The following is a 15,651-nucleotide window of genomic DNA, read 5'->3' as shown; positions in this document are numbered from 1 at the left end:
GAAGTATGTAGTTCTCTTATTAATAAGTTCTATTTAAAGCAGTTATTACATAAAGTAGAAAATAATAAAGATTCTGGATGTTCACCTCCAAGAAGATGAACAATTTCGTTGGCCCGACTTATTAGAAAAAACAACCAACAGCTTCATCACAAGACCCTTATTGGAGTTTAATTTAGGAACCGAATTGGTTCCAAAAGTGATCAGGTTAAGTGGTTATTTGTCTAAAGAGCAACAAACAATGATGCTTGAAGTTATTAGAAACAACATTGATTGTTTAGCGTGGGATTATTCAGAGATGCCTGGTTTGACAAGAAGTCTAATAGAGCATCGATTGCCCATCAAAGAAGGTTGTAAACCTTACAAACAACCTCCAAGGCGAATGAGTCCAGATCTGATGCCTCAAATCAAGGAAGAAATCCAAAAACTTCTCAAAGTGGGTTTCATTCAACCTTGCCGTTATGCGGAGTGGCTGGCTAATATTGTGCCAGTGGTCAAGAAAAATGGTAAGATAAGGATATGCATCGACTTCAGGGATTTGAATCTAGCTACCCCTAAGGACGAATATGTGATGCCTATGGCCGACATGCTGATAGATGCAGCAGCAGGGCATAAAATCCTTAGTCTGATGGATGGTTATGCAGGTTATAACCAAATATTCTTGGCAGAAGAAGACATTCCTAAGACAGCATTCAGATGCCCAGGGGCTTTGGGTATTTATGAATGGACAGTCATGCCATTCGGGTTAAAGAATGCAGGGGCAACTTACCAAAGAGCCATGAATTCAATCTTTCATGATTTAATTGGCAGATCTATGGAAGTGTATATTGATGATGTTATAGTTAAATCTGCCAGTTTTGACGAACATTTGAGAGATCTTGAAGAGGCATTTGAAAGAATGAAGAAGTACAAGTTGAAGATGAATCCAACCAAATGTGCTTTTGGAATATCAGCCGGGAGCTTTCTAGGATTCTTAGTTCATGAGAGAGGAATTGAAATTGATGCCAATAAGGCTAAAGCCATTCTTGATAGTCGGCCACCCAGGACGATTAAAGAAATCCAAAGTCTTTTGGGTAAGGTGAATTATTTGAGGCGTTTCATTTCTAATGCTGCTGGCAAGGTCAGACCCATCACTAAATTGTTGAAAGCTGGAAAAAATGCTTTGAATGGGGTCCCGATCAACAGATGGCTTTAGATGCTATCAAGCAGGCATTGGTTCACCCTCCAGTCTTGATGCCTCCTAAACAAGGTCGGCCACTCAAACTTTATTTGGCAAATACATATGAAGTGGTTAGTTGTTTATTGGCGCAGGATGGTGATGACGGGAAGGAAAGGGCAATTTACTATCTCAGTAAAACCCTTACAGGACCAGAACTGAATTACACTATGCCAGAAAAAATGTGTTATTCATTGGTCTTCGCTTGCACTAAACTCGAGCATTATTTGCTGCCCAGAAGAGTTGAGGTCATATCAAAGGTGGATCTCATCAAATTGATTTTACAGAGACCTACTATGAAGGGCAGACTCATGAAATGGGCCATCAAATTGGCTCCTTTCGATCTTCAACATTCCCCGCTGAGGGCAATTAAGGGACAAGCAGTAGCCGACTTCTTGGCAGAATTCTCACAAGTCGGGTATTCTCTTTGTGATAGTGTCCGACCATTTAGTTGTTCATCATATCTGGATAATCTACAGGTCGGATGTGTGCCTTATATAAGTACCAGAACATGGTTGATGTTCTTTGATGGTTCTACCTCTGGAAACAAGTCAGGGGCAGGAGTCTTTTTGCAAGGACCTGATGGTCAAAAGATCAACTTACAATTACGATTGGAAGCTATGACCCATAATTCGGCAGAATATGAGGCTTTAATTTTGGGTCTGGAGGCTTTAATAGCCAGGAAGGTCCAGTCTGTAATCATAAGAGGGGATTCTCAACTAGTAATCAACCAGGTAAACAACCAATATGTTTGCAATTACCCTCATCTTCGCAGATACAGGGACATTGTGGGTCGGTTACTGACGAAAATCTCAGAAGTAATAATTGAGTTCATTCCGAGGAAAGAAAACCAACGTGCCGATGAGTTGGCTCAAAGGGCCTGTAAAGGAATTCTGGAGGATATGTGGTCGGAGGTCAAGTCGGGCATAGAAGAAAAGACAGACCCAATATGTGACCGAATGGTCGGGCAAGAGACGGTCGGTCAGGAGTCCGACTGCGAAGTTACGGTCGGGCAAGAGGATATTGGACAGGAGCCCGATTGTGAAGTTATGATCGGGCAGGAGAGTGTCGGACAGGAGCCCGACTGCGAGGCTGTCGGGCAGGAGACGGTCGGTCAGGAGCCCGATTGCGAAGTTATTATCGGACAGAAGTCTGATGGTGAAACAGTGCCCGATTGGAGAACAGAGCTTATCCTGTATTTACAGAATCCAGGTGCGAGTGTTTCAATTGCGACACGATTGAAGGCTTTACGTTTTCAATTGATAAATGGAATTTTGTACAAGAGATCATTTGAAGGTTTACTTTTGAAATGCTTGGGATCTAAAGAAGCTCTAGAAGTGATGACAGAAGTACATGGTGGGATATGTGGAGCTCATCGAGCAGGTCTGAATATGAGATGGGCCATTCATCGTTTGGGGTTTTTCTGGCCAAAGATTTTTGAAGATTGCATACAATTTGCCAAGGGCTGCCAGGAATGTCAAAGACATGGAAACTTAAACCATTTGCCAGTAACCGAATTGCAATTTTTGGCAAAACCATGGCCTTTTAAATCATGGGCTATGGATATTATTGGTAAAATACATCCTGCTTCATCGAAACATCATTGTTTCATTTTGGTCGCGACTGACTACTTTACCAAATGGGTAGAAGCAGTTGCTTTGAAAAATGTGGATCAGAAAGAAGTGATAGACTTCGTTTTGAACCAAATTATTTACAGATATGGTATTCCTCAGTCTATAACAACCAACCAAGGCTTGGTCTTTACAGGGGAAAAGTTCTCTAATTTCTTGGCAGAATTCGGTGTTCGGTTACATCATTCTTCACCTTATTATCCCCAAGCCAATGGACAGGCGGAAGCAGCAAATAAGATTATCATTGGGATTATAAAGAAGATGATTGAAGGGAACCCAAGAAAGTGGATTTGTTATTGTCTCAGGCTTTATGGGCACATAGAAATACCAGAAATACGGCCACAGGGTTCTCACCTTACCAACTTACGTTTGGCCAAGATGCTGTTTTACCAGCCGAAATTCGAGTATCATCTGGCTGAACAGAATTTACTGATAGTGATCTTACAAAGGAATACCAACAACTTATGTTGCAGCAGTTAGAAGATTTGGATGTTAACCGTCTCCATGCAATAGATCGAAGTGTGAAACAGAGTGAAATCAGAGCAAGGAGTTACGGAAAGAAAGTTCTTCACAGGACATTCCAAAAAGGAGACCTAGTCTGGAAGACTATTCTTCCTACATATAAGAAAACTGATCAATTGGGAAAGTGGTCACCGAATTGGGAAGGACCATACATTGTTCAAAAAGATATTGGAAATGGCGCGTTCATTATTGTAAATCATGAAGGTAGAAGAGTACATGATTGTATCAATGCTAAATATCTGAAGAGGTATTATCCTGCCTTTTCAGATAACAAGACTGCCTGAAACAAAATATTATTCAGAACCCATTTGTGGGGTTCGAACCTACGGAAAGGTTCATTTCTGTTAGTCATCGTGTAGTTGTGGGAAATTTTCTGCCTCTGAATCAGACTTTTCATCCCAGTGAGTGGATATTAGCTCTGGTTCTTCTTCAATAAGATCTTCCAAATCTGGTCGGTACCTTTCCCATTGGCTTTGCATTTCATCTAAATCTTGATGGGTACGTGCTTGCATGTCTGTTATGGCTTGATGTTCACGATCAACAATGGTCCGTAATCTTGAGAAGACTTTTCGTTGGTTGGAAAAGATATTATCCCAACCAAGATCTGGAAGTATAGTTGCTGCGTGATTTTCTATCATTTCCATGTGGTGATGGAGATCAGGAATGCGGCTAAGGATGTCACGAAGAGGTTCATACCCCTCAATGACTTTTTCCATCAGGCGGATGACGCGATGAATGGTTCTTCTTCCTCGTTGGGAGAATCGGAATTTGAAGTCTAGTTGCTTGAGTATATGTAACAAGTCTTCTGCATGGCCTCCAATAGGGTGATTACCCACAAAGAAGGGTTGAAGAACACCCTGCCAATTGTTTGATGGAACATAAGGTCGGTCATTCGCCATGTTTGTTAATACTTTAAGTGTTGTGATTTTCAAAATATGCCTTGGAAAGTGTTTCTTAAAATGTGAGAAACAATGTTCTTTTAAAGAAGGAGTTTGTTTCTATTCCTACAAAGTTGGAAATTGAAAGGTGATCCTTGTTTTGTGAGACGAAAGAAAAAATGGATTACTAAGTCAATTGTTGTTACAAAGGGGGAAGTATTACAACAGTGCCCCTAGGGCAGTTTTTATATGGGTCCATTTGATTTCATCCCTGGATAGCCTTCTGGTATTGGCAGCCGTCTGATATCTTATGATGAATTGGGATCGGGCTTGGGTTTTCAGCTCTTGATCCAATTCAGCTTCATTCTTGGTGTACTGCTCAATCAGACGCTGCTCATTGATAATTTGCTTATCCAGGGTAGACTGTTCTTTCCTCAGCTCCCGCAATTCTGCCTCCTTTTTCTGAATAGCTTCATCAACTTGAGCTTTCGTGTTAAGGAGACCACCCAGCCTTCCAGTAGTCTGCTGGAGGGATTCTCGGGTCTTAGCCAAAGAATTCTCCAGCGCTGTTTGATCGAAGTCGGGCTGGGGGGTTTCGGCTGACAGGAGTCCAATGACTAATACTTCAGTCTTGAGCTCTGTAAGTCTTTCCATCAGCCGATGCAGAATGGGGACGGCTGGCGATTCCGTTGGAGTGTAAAAAAGAAGGCCACCAACCGTCTGAATGAGTTTGTCCAACAAATCGGATCTCAATTCTGATAGGGGACGGTTAATGGCCTCAGTGAATATGGTTCGGGCCTCCGCCGGAACCGGAACAGTCGATAGGACAGCTAAGTCCGAAGGCCCCTGCAAGTCCTACAATGTCGATAAGTATTCCAAGGAAGGTGCCAATTTATTCAGATCAGATATGTGTTACCTCTGGGCGGACTGCTGTCAGTGAAGGGGGCAGCAATGAGGTCGGCCGAGTAGGGCAGACAGCTGGTATAATAGCAGCCGACTCGTCGGCTGCTGCGAATGGTCGCTGAGGTGCCGACTTGGGTCCCTATGGAAAGTAGTATATAGAACAGTTAGTGTTTTCTGAAGGAAACATTGTAGCATGGATTGGTTTAATCTTACCAAGTTCACAGAAGTCTCCGAATCGGATGAAGAAACTTCTTCTATTTCTGGAGGTTGGGCTGCCATAGGTGGTTCTTCTGCCTGCCCCTCGATTGCTGGTGGGAGCGCCGCTGCTGGCTGGACGGCTGCAGGGTGGACGGCTGCATCTAGAGCCACTGCAGCTGAGGCATTTTCAGTCTCCAGCACGGCTGCACCCGATTGGACGGTTTCGGGATCAGCAGCTTCCGGGACGTCGTATGGAGGGTCAGCTTCGGCAAGGGCAGCTGGTGTTTCCTTCGACATGGATGAGTCTGATGCTATGTATGGCGGTCGACCCATCTGGGAAGTAGTTCCCTCGCTGTCAGAAGAGACCCCTGCTGCTGATGGGATGGGTGAAGGTGTCTGTGGAAAAATCATGAAGATGTTTGTTGTTAAATATATTAAGGTTGATCATTCGAATCCTAAGTCTTGCTGATAAAGGAACTTACTGGTTCTATAGGCACTGCTGGTAAAGATTGTCTCCTGGTCGGGGGCCTGGCCCGACCACTCCTCGGTACGGGAGGAAGAGTTTGCCTCCGCGTCGGGTCCTCCGCCCGACTGCTCAGTGGCAAATTGGTCTGGACCAAAGGCCCGATTGAATGATCGGTTGGGGCTGGCGTCGGTTGCATGGTCGATGTCACCAAGGTCGGTTCTGGGGAATGAAATGAGTAAATTCAAAGTTACGATATAGTGAATTGGTTCACGGTGTTAAGAAACATTACCAATTCGGGGTCGGGTCCTTGCTGACGTCCTATTTATTCCAAGGTCTGCTAGTGTTTGCTGGTCGGTCTCCGAGGTCGGGGGTGTTTGCAGCTGGGAAGTTTTTCTTTTGCGCGTGGGACCACCAGATCCGATTCCCGGGGCGGTTGTTTGTTGTTGGGTGCTAGTATGTCTCGCCGCCCCTAGAACCAATCCTTGGGGGGGAAGGAGTATGTTCAGCAACCGACCCTCATCAGGGGATATCAGGGACCATACAACCGACCACCATTCATTGAAAGTATCTACGATCTCAGGGTTGGAGCGGAAAGGAATATAAGAATTGGAAATTATATACGTGGTGAGCTGGGAGATATAAGAAGGGATTGAATTAGGAAGGACTCGTCGGTCGGGACTTTGAAAAATTATTTGGGGACACGCGACGGGTCCAGGGATACCTTGGCAACAGCCGAACTGGCGCGCCATGAATTGAGGTTCATAGTTGAAAGTGTAAAAAGTTTTCTGCCCTTTTTTATCAAGTTTCTTGCTACTAAAAAGAGACCTGGGTTTGAGGGCGACGTCCCAGGCGAAAGGATAGGTGGGATGAGGACAAGGCTCAGGAGTCGGAAGCGGGTTTGGTACTGGAAAGGGCCAAAAATGGTCGGGAGCATAACCCGCATACTTTTTATACATAGAAAATCGAGAGTTACTGCGGGTATCTGTTAAAATGGCGGTTATTATGGGATCGGAAGATTGGAGTTTATTGCGTCCTGAGCAGAGTCGGTTGAGGACTAATCCTAAGTGTTTTTCAGATGTTGGCATAGGGGGCGGAGATCCTAAGTTAAACGCGTTGGGGAAGTAAAGACGGAACCAAAGTTCTAAAAACCAAAAAGGACCCGACGCGGCAGTGTCTAATTTCCTATTATCGTTATCTATTAAACGAAGGCTAACCCTGGTCGAGGTGAGAAGGAAGAACACTTTTGGAAGGGGAAACAATGACGTACCTACAAAGCCAGAACAGGATAAAGGCAGTATGCTCCCGGTCGGTTACAGGAGTCCCTGGAGCCCCTTGCTGGTCGGTTGCGAACTTTGTCCAACCCCATTCCTTCACACCTTGTAAAGACCATCCCGGATGGTCTTCTGATGGCTCCTGCCCATCTAGGGCTCCCATTACAGGGTCTTCACCCACGACTGGGAGATGTGCGATCATGGCCACGTCCATAAGAGTTGGGCCAAAGGGGGCCGATGGCAAAAGGAAAGTCCCATTTTCCGCATTCCAGAAGGCGGACATGGCCAACAGCACCTTCTCATGCAGGTTGATAGGCATGGTGGACAGTAGTATTGCTTGGTCGATCTTTTGGGATCGCCATTGGGTCTGGAAGTGTTCTGCTACTCGTCGATACCAAGCACGATACAGATCTTTTGGGTCTGTGAGATGGGTCTTGATGCTGTCTCGGATGCGAACTGCTTGGTAGTTGGGATTGTTGATAGCCAAGGAGTTGCGAGATTCCAAAACTTCCCTCATCCGATTTGAATCTTCAGGAGTAGTGCAATATGGACGGATCGTCGGAGTTAGTACTTTCGAGGCTGAAAATGGACCTTCTGGAAGGGTTCCGTCGAAAGGAAGGGCAGGAATGTATTGATTCGCCATAGTTAGAATGTTTTGGGATTGTGATTCACACAGGCTTGTATTGCGAAGAAGGAAGTTAACCAAGAGTGTTGCAGTAACTGGTGTAGTTGCTAAGGAGGTAGTGCTTTATGAACTTCCAAACATTGATTGTTAAATGGCGTTTGAAAGTCCCTTGGCGGCGGGCAAGTTGTTACGTACGAAATTTAGAATTAGGTTAAAAGCCCAAGGTAAAAAGAAGAATGGGCCTGGCAATAGGGTTGATTGAACTGGCTGAAGGACACCGTGAGGAAATCAAGGAAAATAAATTTATTTATTTATTTCTAAGGAAAATACAGGTCGGAAGGTTTTCAAGTCGGTAGGTCCTCAGGACGGAAAGACCTCAGGACGGAAGGTTCTTAGGTCGGTAGGTCCTCAGGACGGAAAGACCTCAGGACGGAAGGTTCTTAGGTCGGTAGGTCCTCAGGACGGAAAGACCTCAGGTCGGAAGGTCTTCAGGTCGGGAGGCCCTCAAGATGGAAAGACCTCAAGTCGGAAGGTCTTCAGGTCGGAAGGTCCGCAAGACGGAAAGACCTCAAGTCGGAAGGTCTTCAGGTCGGGAGGTCCGCAAGACGGAAAGACCTCAAGTCGGAAGGTCTTCAGGTCGGGAGGTCCGCAAGATGGAAAGACCTCAAGTCGGAAGGTCTTCAGGTCGGGAGGTCCGCAAGACGGAAAGACCTCAAGTCGGAAGGTCTTCAGGTCGGGAGGTCCGCAAGACGGAAAGACGATGAGTCGGAAGGTTTTCAAGTCGGGAGGTCCTCGAGACGGAAAGTCGTCGAGATGGGATATCCGCAGGTCGGGTAAACTGTAGGTCGGATAGAAGGAGGAGTCGGACAAACGCGGAGGCCTTTGATCAAAGACAGGGGGCGGTTGATATGGAGGTCGGCCCAAGTGGGGTCGGGCGAAGAAGTAGGTCGGACGAAGGACGAAGTCGGGCCAAAAGAGCGGAAGGTCTGTGGTCGGCTCAAGGAGTGAAATATAGGGAATTTTGGTCTGCTGGGGACACGTGTCAGCATGAGAAAGGTTGGAAGACGGTTGAGAAGGAGACGTTGTAACCGTTCGGGTGACGGTTTTCAGTACGGTTTCCCAGGGAATATTTAAGGATTTGGATCATCATTTGGCAAGACATCTTCAATCAACTTCAACAAAGCAAAGTCAGATTTGGGGATCACCACTTTAAATTTCAGTCTTTTATTTTCCAGTTTATTTTCTGTACCATACAGTGTTTAGAGATTCCTAATCTCAGACACTAATTAATCAAGTTTAAGGATATTTTCTATATCTTTGAATTTTACTTTATTTTTGTTGAAAAATTACATCAACATGTAGGTAATACAATTACTAAATTAGGAAATAGTAACCTTGTTATGGGACGGATGAAAATGGAAAATGATAACCTTTCAATGGGACGGAGGGAATATATATAAAAATAGTTAATGTATAATACAAATAACTATAGGTTAAAATTAAAATAACTAATAAAAAAACTTAATTAAGATTTAACAAATTATAAATTATAAAATTTAAAATGCAATTATTATTTTCTAAAAAATGAAAAAATAAATTATATGGAATAAAAATAAATAAAAAATAGGAATGTAAAACGTTGAGAGAAGTATAAATGAGAATTTCTTAGTATATATGAACTTTTTTTATTTTTAGTGAAATTGAAATTATTATGTTGCTACCATGACACAAAAATGGATCTATATATATACTTATAAAATAAAAATTTGAACCAACTCGCCAATACAACTCATTCTTCATTGTCATCACTAATCAACTAAATCTTAACTTACCAAATAAAAATAAAAACTTACCAAATATTACTAGGAAATTAAATGGGGGCAAAAAAAAAATCTGTAGAATTATCAATGACTTTTTTTTGGAAAAAAAATCATTTTTGGTCCTCGTATAACCAAAATTTATTAATTTTGATTCAAATATAAAAATCTTATTAATTTAGTCTCAATATAACCAAAACTCATCATTTTTGTCCAAATATAAATTTTTTTTATCAATTTTAGTCTCAATAATCAAAACTTATCATTTTTAGTCATAATATAATCAAACCTTTTTTTTTTTTTTGTCACACCGTCAACAAATCGGATACGAATATGCAAGAAGACTTGCAACAAGTTGAACTGTTGTCTGCTGCAAACTTTATGAAGAAATTGCACAATCTTACAAGTCCACGTCTAAGACAAAAAATAATGAATTTTGATTATATTGAAACTAAAATTGATAAAAAATTTATATTGAAACAAAAAATGATAAATTTTAGTTATATTGAGACAACAAATAATAATTTTGATTATATTAAAACCAAAATTGATAGAATTTTTATATTGAGACCAAAGTTAATGAATTTTGATTATATTATGACAAAAAATAATTTGCTTCCCGGCCCAAGTCTTTTCAGCTTCTATATATGAATAATTAATAACCTACGATGGACAGCCCTACGTTTGTCAGAGACTATCATAAGCCCAATTATGCCATTTTAAATTTAAAATAATAGGAGTCAGGAAAGATAGTCATCCGTTTACAATGCATGGCAAAGCAAGCTAACAACAATTACCTTTATAACACACTAATCTTAATCTTCTCACACCTATTCATCGTTATCTTCATCCCTGCCTTCGCTACCATCACTTAGTTCCTCGTCTTGATCTGTTTCTTCACGACCATCACCTCCTTCTTCGTCGTTCTCGTCCGATTTCTTGTTCTTGCTCGGTGCATTATTTCCTAAATTAAAATAAGATGAAAGTGCGTGAAATGGAGTTCATTTAATGCAAATACATCCGTAAAACTGAGATGAATAACTGAGACATAATGTGTGATGCAAACAATTAAACTGAAAACGAAACTGGATATGGGTGGGAAACTTGGTAAGCTATAACACCAAGGGAACCATCTAGGCTTCTAGTACATTTTCATTTATAACGAGGGCACGAATAAACACACAGGGGCATGTTTAATTGTTTGCTAAATAGAGTTGGGTCGGGTGAGATTATTTAGCTAACACAACAAGTACAATAATAATTGCTAGTAGCAGATTATACCTGTCATCCAAACATGCATCCACAGAAATCAGGAATTAGTCTTTCAAAAAATTGAATTTTAACTAAGCCAAAGCAAAAACTGTATTTACCGAATGCATCGAATATGATTCCTCCACAGCACAATCCTTCCTCAACTTTTACCAACTGAAGTGTCATTCTAGGTCCAACTTCTTGAAGTTTGACAGCACTCTTACTTGATGCCTTATTAACTCTTCCAAGATCCATTGGTAGACTTACAGTTGCTGCTTCGTCGTCCACTTCACTTTCTGATCCATAACCAGCCCTAAAATATGAAATTATGGAAGCCACCAAAACATTAGGAACATAATGGAACATACCGATAGGAATGATAAGAAGCATTAGACTCATGAGATACTAAGGCCCGAAAGACTTGCCAACTACATCTACCTTACTTATGATAGCCTAAGAAGAGAATTACATGCTAGCAATACAAGCTCATGACTAATAACCTCAACATCTACTTGATTGCATATCGTAACTCCATAAACAATTTTACATTTTAGTTCATTGGAAACAGGAGAGGATGGAGGTTAATCAAGAAATACACCGGTTGTAATACAGGCTTCCAATATAATGTCTCATGGATAAAAGATATCAGAACAAAATGAAAAACTATAGCTCCCATGACCCAGTGATTCTTATGCAAAATATTAAGGTGCATGCAAGTGTGAATGTAAAGAGCTCAGGGCCTAGAGAGAGTACTTTGTTAAATAATCACAGACATCCTGAAGAGTTCTCAAATCAGGGGCCAGATGGCTCTGTACAAATTTTCTTATTCGTCGTGACACCCCAACCGGTTGTAATCTGATTGAATAGTGCCGGAAATCTATATGTTTGGTGTCTTTGTTGTAATTTAGCAGCACAATTCTTTGGCATGAAGAAAGCTTGACCTGAAACAAGTCCAACAATATGATGCGGTCCACTAGGCATGCAAAGCTCCTGACGCTAGGTTTCAAGACTTACAGTGTTTATATCAATGGCAGGAAACATGTTCTGAAACATTATAGTTGTAAGCCTAAGATGCTGCTCCCCAGTCCCGAAACCAGAAAGGACAATCTACAAATTAACTCACAAACTTCAGCATTCATATTTAGTGTAATAATTAAAGTGGCTAAAACAACGCATTAAACAGAATAGTTGCAGCAGCTAAAGCCAATCCAAACATTTGTAAAACACTCAGAATTTGAAGAAGGCATAAACCAACCATTACCAAAGGCGGGTTATCAAAAAGATCTTTATGACTTCTCGGACGCAATTGAGACTTGACAACATCAGCAACCAACGAATACTCAAGAATTTTGAAGGTTAGAGTTGGGCCCTGTGGTGTTCTACCAACCCTCAAGTACGGCGCAGAATCAGTTTTCGATAAAATCAGGAAGTGTGTAACACCCATTGGGCCTGCCACGTTCAAAAAATCTTTGAGATTGTTCCTCTTTTTTTCCTACAAATAAAAGCAAATTCAGGCATTGGGAAAGGTTAATGCACAATCTAAATCTAAGTAGATGCGTCAACTGAGGACTGGTAAACAATCCAAATTTATAGTAAGTTCTTAATATCAATTGAATCATGTGGAGAGCAATACAGTCCAGAGAAACAAACAATTAAAAGAAGAAGAAGGAGGAGAAAGAAAGCACGCGACAAATACTCACCTTGAGGTTGAGAGCCGTGAATGGAAGCATCAATTTTCTTAAATCCATCTGCAATTTTCGAAGAACGTCGGGTAACTTTCCCCGAGAAAACACAAAACTCTTCGGGATCTTGTCCCCGGTTACATGGTCTACGGTCGGTTGTTTCTTTATAGTCGGTTTAACAAACGGTTTCCTCTTTTTCTGCATCAACAAACAATTCAGAAAACAGCAAACCGAAAAAACGAATCCCATTACTCAACTTGCAACAGACAAAATACAAAACAATGAGAAAACATGCACTCTCGTTAACAACTTCACACTTACATTCCGAAAGCGAGGCATCTTCCTATAGAAGAACTACAATTCCGTAGCTTGAAATCTCAATCTAATCGAAGCTCCTGAGAAATCAACAGCAGACGCCCTCGCAGTAGGAAACGACGACAGAGCAGAGCCTAGGGTTTCTGTTATTGAAACAATAAGTTCAAAATAATTCGCTGGCCATACTCCTCTTAGATTTACGCTTCTTAAACCATATTTTGGGCTCCAGACAGGCCCAATACCAAATCAATTGGGCCAAATTGATCCAATCCAATAAAAATAACATTAGAGCTTTAAATTGAATTTTGTAAAAGTGTTTTATTGTAATTAATAATCATTTATGGTGAAAATATAGTTGGTGCAATTAAATATTTAATATTCGCATTCCCAATGCGTAAAGCTTAATCTAAATTAATTGTTCTATAAATTAAATAATGCTGCCAGCGTCCTAGATAATTGAGCGTGTTAGATTAATAAGTAATTAAGAAATATATTAAAAAAAATAATTATTATATGGTAAAAATAATTATAAATTAAAATTAAAATAATTAAATAATTTAATTAAAATTTAAAAAGTTATAAAATATAAAATTTTATATATAATTAAAATATATAATTATATTTTAAAAAAGAAAAGACAAGTTATTTGGTTAATAGTCAATTAAGTAGTTATTAATGAACCCCTTTTTGGTAAGGTTGTGAATTAGAGGGTGTACTTGGTTAAGAGTCAATTTTAACAAACACTGAAAATCAATATATTTGTTAACATAGAACCTATAATATGTTAATGATACACTTGACTACTTGACTACTGCATAGTGAAGAGATCAATTGGAAATTCCATGATACATATGGAATTTAGAACTAGGACAAGTAGAAACTCTGCAAGAAGATTAAAAAAAAAATATATATATATATATGTATAAGTAAAAGGAACAGAACTTACAGGGGTATCTTCTTCCATTGGCGGACTGCAATAAGAAAAATTATCATCAAAACTGTTCCAAGTAGAACCAACTCAAGAGCCCTACAAGGCAGATAAGTGGGAAAGTAATTTTAGAATTTAAAATTTGAATATTCATAAACAAAGTACAAAAGATGCTTCTAGATTTGATAAGCAACAAATGTCAATCACACAGCATTGGCAACAAGTCACATAGTATACCCAACTCATCCTCACCAGTGCATGTTTTACCCAACAAATGATGACAGTTTTTCAAACTTCAGGATCTTTAGAATAAATGCTTGTTTACACATAAAAAGAGAATAAACATTTTGTTCAGTAAGATTTAAGCCCTGAGGGCGCGGCGCAGCCGAGTTCCATTATCCTGTATCAACTGAAGTAAGTTGCTTCTGGATTTCCGTTTGTATAATCCTTCGCACCCTAAGTCGCACGGACACATTACACTCACGAATCACCGTTCAAAATCTTAACAAAATTAGCAGCAGCATTTACCTAGATATGATGATTAATAAAAGCACTTAACCACTCTTGCATATACTTCAATTCCACCCGGATAACCAAAGATGATACATGCTGGCACCGTAAAGTATTGAAAAAATAAAAGATTTAAGAAAATAACCAAATAATTATTAAAGACGTTAAGCCATTGAGCAACTGAGTTGACACACCAAAATCCAACAAACACATTTAAAACAGAGTACAACAACCAATTAAAAAACAAGGCGAATTGAAGTGATAAGATTGCAAATCTATCGAAGTTTGCGTAAACAGCAACAACGTAAGAATGAAAGTGCAGATGCAATTATACCCTTTAAGACTCTCCTACCATTATCATTATGATTATTATTATTTTTTGTCCACAACAGTAATATTTAGATTTTTTAAATGAAACTTATATTAATTTCAACTGTACATATAAAAATATGAAAATTAAGGTGTGAGCGATGAACCCACTGTACATAAAAAATCAAATGAGATATTATAGTAAAAATGCAGCCTCACTTCTACCGATTAACCCCGTTCCAACAAGAAATAACAGCTCAAATATTAGAACTCATCAACAATCGTTAACATAAACCCCAAGTATACGCCATTGCATTAATTAGTAAAATTCGTATATGATTTTTCAATAAAGATATAGCGGTTAACGATAGTAGCGTGTATACGTATTAACGAAGCATGTCCCAAAAAAAACACCATCGTATCAAATATAAGGGAAATTGGTAAATAAATCACTTGGCTAACTACAGAGATCGCAAAACCAAATACAATTTCGACAAAAAGTAAATTATAACAAGGAAAATGCTGAAGATGAAAACAAGTCGAAGTCGAGGAGCAGTAGACTGACCATGGTGGTAGTGAATGCGAAGATCTGCGGTTTTTGTCCACTCTAGAGCGTCTCCGTCAATGGAGCATTCGAATCGGCAGAGGCGACACGACAGAAACCCTAGCCGCACGTCATATATATATATAGGTGTCCGAGCTGTTCGATATGAAATACAGAGAGATAGGGAAGGTTAAGCACTGGACATGGGGTGGGATTCTTTTAATATGTCCAGCCCAGCATACATTTCAATTGGGCTTAGGGCCCATTTTTAATATTGGGCTTCTATTCCTTATTTGTTTGTATTCATTTCAATTAGGTGTTCCATCATTTAAAATTTTTGCGTAATTGACCTTTCTCCCATAGAAGTTTGCACTCAGCTTTTTTTAAAAAAACTAACAATCATTATTAATTAATAATTATTTTAAAAATTATATTAAATATTTATTTTTCTTATGAATATTATACTATTAAATATTTGATTTTATTGTTTTTAAAATTTTCAAAATTCTTACCTAAACAAATATTTGAATTTTATGTACTCCCTCCGTCCCATGATTATGTATCCATTTGTTTTTTGGACGGAATTTT

At 39.8% G+C, this 15,651-nt stretch overlaps 1 protein-coding gene and 1 long non-coding RNA gene across 5 annotated transcripts in view; one reads left to right on the top strand and one right to left on the bottom strand.

The window, feature by feature from the left end:
• The first annotated feature begins 7,798 nt into the window (after nucleotides 1-7,798).
• Nucleotides 7,799-15,651, top strand: part of LOC127266456 (uncharacterized) — a 33,123-nt gene continuing 25,270 nt past the window's right edge. The window contains exons 1-3 of one of the 3 annotated variants that reach the window (XR_007842145.1): nucleotides 7,799-8,039; nucleotides 8,072-8,191; nucleotides 8,256-8,447. This is a non-coding gene — a long non-coding RNA (uncharacterized LOC127266456). Of the gene's footprint in view, nucleotides 8,040-8,071; nucleotides 8,192-8,255; nucleotides 8,857-15,651 lie in introns of those variants that run through there. The other 2 variants (XR_007842146.1, XR_007842144.1) reach the window with 2 other exon arrangements.
• LOC127266454 (peter Pan-like protein) lies at nucleotides 10,225-15,206 on the bottom strand. 2 transcript variants are annotated; one of them, XM_051296717.1, is made up of 9 exons: nucleotides 15,085-15,100; nucleotides 13,719-13,799; nucleotides 12,779-12,915; nucleotides 12,476-12,655; nucleotides 12,037-12,267; nucleotides 11,790-11,882; nucleotides 11,529-11,716; nucleotides 10,895-11,088; nucleotides 10,225-10,488 (listed from the first exon to the last, which is right to left on the bottom strand). In XM_051296717.1, the coding sequence occupies exons 3-9, from the start codon at nucleotides 12,794-12,796 to the stop codon at nucleotides 10,355-10,357; spliced, it is 1,038 nt and encodes a 345-aa protein (XP_051152674.1). In that variant the 5' UTR covers nucleotides 12,797-12,915; nucleotides 13,719-13,799; nucleotides 15,085-15,100; the 3' UTR covers nucleotides 10,225-10,354. The 2 variants fall into 2 exon arrangements, with proteins under 2 accessions (XP_051152674.1, XP_051152675.1); XM_051296718.1 differs by lacking the exon at nucleotides 12,779-12,915 and having other exon boundaries at nucleotides 15,085-15,206.

This window comes from Andrographis paniculata, unplaced genomic scaffold (assembly GCF_009805555.1).
Source record: "Andrographis paniculata isolate CXL003 unplaced genomic scaffold, ASM980555v1 Contig76END, whole genome shotgun sequence".
In the NCBI taxonomy this organism is placed as follows: domain Eukaryota; kingdom Viridiplantae; phylum Streptophyta; class Magnoliopsida; order Lamiales; family Acanthaceae; genus Andrographis; species Andrographis paniculata.
This window is presented reverse-complemented; position numbering and strand designations above follow the sequence as displayed.